The 7,500-nt window shown below is 46.8% G+C and overlaps 1 protein-coding gene across 1 annotated transcript in view; it reads right to left on the minus strand.

Annotated features, from left to right (window-relative positions):
- LOC135570923 (trichohyalin-like) overlaps positions 1–7,500 on the minus strand; it is a 46,115-nt gene that overhangs the window by 32,173 nt on the left and 6,442 nt on the right. The window contains 2 exon segments of the mRNA XM_065016741.1: positions 493–1,182; positions 1,262–1,432. Of these exon segments, the coding sequence (XP_064872813.1) occupies positions 493–1,182; positions 1,262–1,432 (861 nt within the window).

The following is a 7,500-nucleotide window of genomic DNA, read 5'->3' on the forward strand; positions in this document are numbered from 1 at the left end:
GGAAACAGGAAGTAGCAGGGCTAGAAGGATGGATACACAGGAAACTATGTGACAGAGTCACTGGCTATATAAAGACTAGGATTCTCTCTCTATTAGGGTTAGGGGTTAGGTTTAGAGTTAGGGTTAGGGGTTAGATTTAGGGCTAGGGGTTAGGTTTATGTTTTGTTTTAGGGTTTGGGGTTAGGGTTAGAATTACGGGTCAGGGAATAAATGTTTTTGTTCCCCAAAATGATAGTAAAACTACAGTGTGAGTACCTGTATTCTGTCCTGTTAGGGTGAGTACCTGTATTCTGTCCTGTTAGGGTGAGCACCTGTATTCTGTCCTGTTAGGGTGAGTACCTGTATTCTGTCCTGTTAGGGTGAGTACCTGTATCCTGTTAGGGTGAGTACCTGTATCCTGTTAGGGTGAGTACCTGTATCCTGTCCTGTTAGGGTGAGTACCTGTATCCTGTTAGGGTGAGTACCTGTATTCTGTCCTGTTAGGGTGAGTACCTGTATTCTGTCCTGTAGTTTGGCAGCATGTCTCTTGCTCTCGTTGAGTCGCTGCAGACTGCCCTCCATCTCTCCCTCCGCCTTCCTCACTCTCTCTCTCAGTACTGTACTCATCCCTCTCTTCTCCTCCTCCTCTCTCTCCTCCCACTGCCGTCTCTCCTCCCTGCGCGCCTCCTCCATGCTCCTCTTCAACTCCTCCTTCTCCTCTGTCACCTCCTTCATCCTCGTCTCCCACTTCTCCCTCTCCTCTCTCACTGCTCTCTCCCTCTCCCACTCCTCCCTCTCCTCTCTCTCTGCTCTCTCCCTCTCCCACTTCTCCCTCTCCTCTCTCCCTGCTCTCTCCCTCTCTTCCTCTGCTCGCTCCTTCCCTTTCCTCAGAGTCTTCACCTCCTCCGAGAGGAGTCGCATTCTCTCCGTCTCCTCCTCCTTCCCTTTCCCTCGCTCCTCTTCTCCTTTCCTCCGTAGTTCGTCACATTGAACCTCCAGGCACTGCGCAGCCTCCCCAGCCGTCTCCAGCTCTCTCCCCAGTCGGAGACTCTCGTCGTGGGCCGTGTTGAGTTGGGCCTGGGTCTCCTGTCTCTCCAGCCCCAGAGCCTGGAGCTTTTCCTCATAGTCCCTCCTTAGCTCTGCCTCTACCCCACGATCCCTCTCCTCTGCTTGGACACGGTAGCTCTCAAAGTCTACCTGAACCTGGAGGCGTAGAGACACACAGAGTTAATTAACCTGTGGTGATCCACACTGGAACAGACTGGGTAACAGACGGGGGTACCTGAGCTAGAGTTTCCTGCAGCTCTGAGAGGCGTGTCCTAAGCACTACCGACTCCTCCCCCTCGGTACACGTCCCCGCGGTAACCCGCCTCAGCTCTTCCTGGTGGGCGTGGCTGACGGCCTGAAGGGCCGCCTCCTGCTCTTCGTTCTTAGTGTTCAGAGAATAGATCACCTGACGTTTTGATTAAAAGAGGAGGAGGGAGGTGAGACGAGAGGAAAGAGATTCATGTTCAGGTTGATATCTATCGATGTGTATTGAGTTGATCAATCAGTAGTCATGTTTTAAATCACACATTACTAGATGTCAGGATGTATATCGTATATATTTTTTAACCTTTATTTAACTAGGCAAGTCAGTTAAGAACAAATTCTTATTTTCAATGACTGACTACCGGGGAACAGTGGGGTTAACTGCCTGTTCAGGGGCAGAACGACAGATTTGTACCTTGTCAGCTCGGGGATTCGAACTTACAACCTTCCGGTTACTGCAGGGGAACAGTGGGTTAACTGCCTTGTTCAGGGGAACAGTGGGTTAACTGCCTTGTTCAAGGGAACAGTGGGTTAACTGCCTTGTTCAGGGGAACAGTGGGTTAGCTGCCTTGTTCAGGGGAACAGTGGGTTAACTGCCTTGTTCAAGGGAACAGTGGGTTAACTGCCTTGTTCAGGGGAACAGTGGGTTAACTGCCTTGTTCAGGGGAACAGTGGGTTAACTGCCTTGTTCAGGGGAACAGTGGGTTAACTGCCTTGTTCAGGGGAACAGTGGGTTAACTGCCTTGTCCAGGGGAACAGTGGGTTAACTGCCTTGTTCAGGGGAACAGTGGGTTAACTGCCTTGTTCAGGGGAACAGTGGGTTAACTGCCTGTTCAGGGGAACAGTGGGTTAACTGCCTTGTTCAGGGGAACAGTGGGTTAACTGCCTTGTTCAGGGGAACAGTGGGTTAACTGCCTTGTTCAGGGGAACGGTGGGTTAACTGCCTTGTTCAGGGGAACGGTGGGTTAACTGCCTTGTTCAGGGAACGGTGGGTTAACTGCCTTGTTCAGGGAACGGTGGGTTAACTGCCTTGTTCAGGGGAACGGTGGGTTAACTGCCTTGTTCAGGGGAACGGTGGGTTAACTGCCTTGTTCAGGGGAACGGTGGGTTAACTGCCTTGTTCAGGGGAACGGTGGGTTAACTGCCTTGTTCAGGGGAACGGTGGGTTAACTGCCTTGTTCAGGGGAACGGTGGGTTAACTGCCTTGTTCGGGGGAACGGTGGGTTAACTGCCTTGTTCAGGGGAACGGTGGGTTTAACTGCCTTGTTCGGGGGAACAGTGGGTTAACTGCCTTGTTCAGGGGAACAGTGGGTTAACTGTCTTGTTCAGGGGAACAGTGGGTTAACTGTCTTGTTCAGGGGAACAGTGGGTTAACTGCCTTGTTCAGAGGAACAGTGGGTTTAACTGCCTTGTTCAGGGGTACAGTGGGTTAACTGCCTTGTTCAGGGGAACAGTGGGTTAACTGCCTTGTTCAGGGGAACAGTGGGTTAACTGCCTTCTTCCGGCTACTACAGTGTCATCATAGACTAGAACGGACCCAGACGACTCACTTACCCTCTGGAGCGGGGGGGAGGGGTGTGTGTGTGTGTGTGTGTGTGTGTGTGTTTTATGGTGACTCCTCTCTGTCTGCGGTGCACGGCTGGTACAGCACTGTCAGACATTCCCTGCATATCACCCTCACCCCCCCCCCCTCCCCCCCCCCACACACCACCCAGCCTAGACGCTATTACCCAAGAGGCTTTAGTGAAGCCCTACCACCCAGCCTAGACGCTATTACCCAAGAGGCTTTAGTGAAGCCCTACCACCCAGCCTAGACGCTATTACCCAAGAGGCTTTAGTGAAGCCACACCACCCAGCCTAGACGCTATTACCCAAGAGGCTTTAGTGAAGCCCTACCACCCAGCCTAGACGCTATTACCCAAGAGGCTTTAGTGAAGCCACACCACCCAGCCTAGACGCTATTACCCAAGAGGCTTTAGTGAAGCCCTACCACCCAGCCTAGACGCTATTACCCAAGAGGCTTTAGTGAAGCCACACCACCCAGCCTAGACGCTATTACCCAAGAGGCTTTAGTGAAGCCACACCACCCAGCCTAGACGCTATTACCCAAGAGGCTTTAGTGAAGCTACACCACCCAGCCTAGACGCTATTACCCAAGAGGCTTTAGTGAAGCCCTACCACCCAGCCTAGACGCTATTACCCAAGAGGCTTTAGTGAAGCCCTACCACCCAGCCTAGACGCTATTACCCAAGAGGCTTTAGTGAAGCCCTACCACCCAGCCTAGATGCTATTACCCAAGAGGCTTTAGTGAAGCCACACCACCCAGCCTAGACGCTATTACCCAAGAGGCTTTAGTGAAGCCACACAACCCAGCCTAGACGCTATTACCCAAGAGGCTTTAGTGAAGACACACCACCCAGCCTAGACGCTATTACCCAGGAGGCTTTAGTGAAGCCCTACCACCCAGCCTAGACGCTATTACCCAAGAGGCTTTAGTGAAGCCACACCACCCAGCCTAGACGCTATTACCCAAGAGGCTTTAGTGAAGCCCTACCACCCAGCCTAGACGCTATTACCCAAGAGGCTTTAGTGAAGCCGTACCACCCAGCCTAGACGCTATTACCCAAGAGGCTTTAGTGAAGCCACACCACCCAGCCTAGACGCTATTACCCAAGAGGCTTTAGTGAAGCCCTACCACCCAGCCTAGACGCTATTACCCAAGAGGCTTTAGTGAAGCCACACCACCCAGCCTAGACGCTATTACCCAAGAGGCTTTAGTGAAGCTACACCACCCAGCCTAGACGCTATTACCCAAGAGGCTTTAGTGAAGCCCTACCACCCAGCCTAGACGCTATTACCCAAGAGGCTTTAGTGAAGCCCTACCACCCAGCCTAGACGCTATTACCCAAGAGGCTTTAGTGAAGCCACACCACCCAGCCTAGACGCTATTACCCAAGAGGCTTTAGTGAAGCCACACCACCCAGCCTAGACGCTATTACCCAAGAGGCTTTAGTGAAGCCACACCACCCAGCCTAGACGCTATTACCCAAGAGGCTTTAGTGAAGCCCTACCACCCAGCCTAGACGCTATTACCCAAGAGGCTTTAGTGAAGCCCTACCACCCAGCCTAGATGCTATTACCCAAGAGGCTTTAGTGAAGCCACACCACCCAGCCTAGACGCTATTACCCAAGAGGCTTTAGTGAAGCCACACCACCCAGCCTAGACGCTATTACCCAAGAGGCTTTAGTGAAGCTACACCACCCAGCCTAGACGCTATTACCCAAGAGGCTTTAGTGAAGCCACACCACCCAGCCTAGACGCTATTACCCAAGAGGCTTTAGTGAAGACACACCACCCAGCCTAGACGCTATTACCCAGGAGGCTTTAGTGAAGCCCTACCACCCAGCCTAGACGCTATTACCCAAGAGGCTTTAGTGAAGACACACCACCCAGCCTAGACGCTATTACCCAGGAGGCTTTAGTGAAGCCCTACCACCCAGCCTAGACGCTATTACCCAAGAGGCTTTAGTGAAGCCACACCACCCAGCCTAGACGCTATTACCCAAGAGGCTTTAGTGAAGCCCTACCACCCAGCCTAGACGCTATTACCCAAGAGGCTTTAGTGAAGCCCTACCACCCAGCCTAGACGCTATTACCCAAGAGGCTTTAGTGAAGCCCTACCACCCAGCCTAGACGCTATTATCCAATAACTAACGTCCACTAACATGGACCCAAATACCATCTGTAGTATTAGGTCAAACTACCAGGCTCTCTGTCCTCTGTCCTTAATCAGTAGTTTAATCAGTAGTTTAACCAGTAGTTTAACCAGTAGTTTAACCAGTAGTTTAACCAGTAGTTGAACCAGTAGTTTAACCAGTAGTTTAACCAGTAGTTTAATCATTAGTTTAACCAGTAGTTTAACCAGTAGTTTAACCAGTAGTTTACCAGTAGTTTAACCAGTAGTTTAACCAGTAGTTTAATCAGTAGTTTAATCATTAGTTTAACCAGTAGTTTAACCAGTAGTTTAATCAGTAGTTTAACCAGTAGTTTAACCAGGTGTGTGTAGGGTACTGGAGGAGTAGTTTAACCAGTAGTTTAACCAGTAGTTTAACCAGTAGTTTAATCAGTAGTTTAACCAGTAGTTTAACCAGTAGTTTAACGAGGTGTGTGTAGGGTACTGGAGGAGTAGTTTAACCAGTAGTTTAACCAGTAGTTTAACCAGTAGTTTAACCAGTAGTTTAACGAGGTGTGTGTAGGGTACTGGAGGAGTAGTTTAACCAGTAGTTTAATCATTAGTTTAACCAGTAGTTTAACCAGTAGTTTAACCAGTAGTTTAACCAGTAGTTTAATCAGTAGTTTAACCAGTAGTTTAATCAGTAGTTTAACCAGTAGTTTAACCAGTAGTTTAACCAGGTGTGTGTAGGGTACTGGAGGAGTAGTTTAACCAGTAGTTTAACCAGTAGTTTAATCAGTAGTTTAACCAGTAGTTTAACCAGTAGTTTAACCAGTAGTTTAACGAGGTGTGTGTAGGGTACTGGAGGAGTAGTTTAACCAGTAGTTTAACCAGTAGTTTAACCAGTAGTTTAATCAGTAGTTTAACCAGTAGTTTAACCAGTAGTTTAACCAGGTGTGTGTAGGGTACTGGAGGAGTAGTTTAACCAGTAGTTTAATCAGTAGTTTAACCAGTAGTTTAACCAGTAGTTTAACCAGTAGTTTAACCAGTAGTGTGTAGGGTACTGGAGGAGTAGTTTAACCAGTAGTTTAATCAGTAGTTTAATCAGTAGTTTAATCAGTAGTTTAACCAGTAGTTTAATCAGTAGTTTAACCAGTAGTTTAACCAGTAGTTTAACCAGTAGTTTATAACCAGTAGTTTAACCAGTAGTTTATAACCAGTAGTTTAACCAGTAGTTTAACCAGTAGTTTAACCAGTAGTTTAACCAGTAGTGTGTAGGGTACTGGAGGAGTAGTTTAATCAGTAGTTTAACCAGTAGTTTAACCAGTAGTTTAATCAGTAGTTTAACCAGTAGTTTAACCAGTAGTTTAACCAGTAGTTTAATCAGTAGTTTAACCAGTAGTTTAACCAGTAGTTTAACCAGTAGTTTAATCAGGTGTGTGTAGGGTACTGGAGGAGTAGTTTAACCAGTAGTTTAATCAGTAGTTTAATCAGTAGTTTAACCAGTAGTTTAACCAGTAGTTTATAACCAGTAGTTTAACCAGTAGTTTATAACCAGTAGTTTAACCAGTAGTTTAACCAGTAGTTTAACCAGTAGTTTAATCAGTAGTTTAACCAGTAGTTTAACCAGTAGTTTATAACCAGTAGTTTAACCAGTAGTTTATAACCAGTAGTTTAACCAGTAGTTTAACCAGTAGTTTAACCAGTAGTTTAATCAGTAGTTTAACCAGTAGTTTAACCAGTAGTTTAACCAGTAGTTTAATCAGGTGTGTGTATGGTACTGGAGGAGTAGTTTAATCAGTAGTTTAACCAGTAGTTTAACCAGTAGTTTAATCTGTAGTTTAACCAGTAGTTTAATCAGTAGTTTAACCAGTAGTGTGTAGGGTACTGGAGGAGTAGTTTAACCAGTAGTTTAATCAGTAGTTTAACCAGTAGTTTAACCAGTAGTTTAACCAGTAGTTTAACCAGTAGTTTAACCAGTAGTTTAACCAGGTGTGTGTAGGGTACTGGAGGAGTAGTTTAACCAGTAGTTTAACCAGTAGTGTGTAGGGTACTGGAGGAGTAGTTTAACCAGTAGTTTAATCTGTAGTTTAACCAGTAGTTTAATCAGTAGTTTAACCAGTAGTGTGTAGGGTACTGGAGGAGTAGTTTAACCAGTAGTTTAACCAGTAGTTTAACCAGTAGTTTAACCAGTAGTTTAACCAGTAGTGTGTAGGGTACTGGAGGAGTAGTTTAACCAGTAGTTTAACCAGTAGTTTAATCAGTAGTTTAACCAGTAGTTTAACCAGTAGTTTAACCAGTAGTTTAACCAGTAGTTTAATCAGTAGTTTAACCAGTAGTTTAACCAGTAGTTTAACCAGTAGTTTAACCAGGTGTGTGTAGGGTACTGGAGGAGTAGTTTAACCAGTAGTTTAACCAGTAGTGTGTAGGGTACTGGAGGAGTAGTTTAACCAGTAGTTTAATCTGTAGTTTAACCAGTAGTTTAATCAGTAGTTTAACCAGTAGTGTGTAGGGTACTGGAGGAGTAGTTTAACCA

This window comes from Oncorhynchus nerka, unplaced genomic scaffold (assembly GCF_034236695.1).
Source record: "Oncorhynchus nerka isolate Pitt River unplaced genomic scaffold, Oner_Uvic_2.0 unplaced_scaffold_896, whole genome shotgun sequence".
NCBI classification, from domain to species: Eukaryota; Metazoa; Chordata; class Actinopteri; order Salmoniformes; family Salmonidae; genus Oncorhynchus; species Oncorhynchus nerka.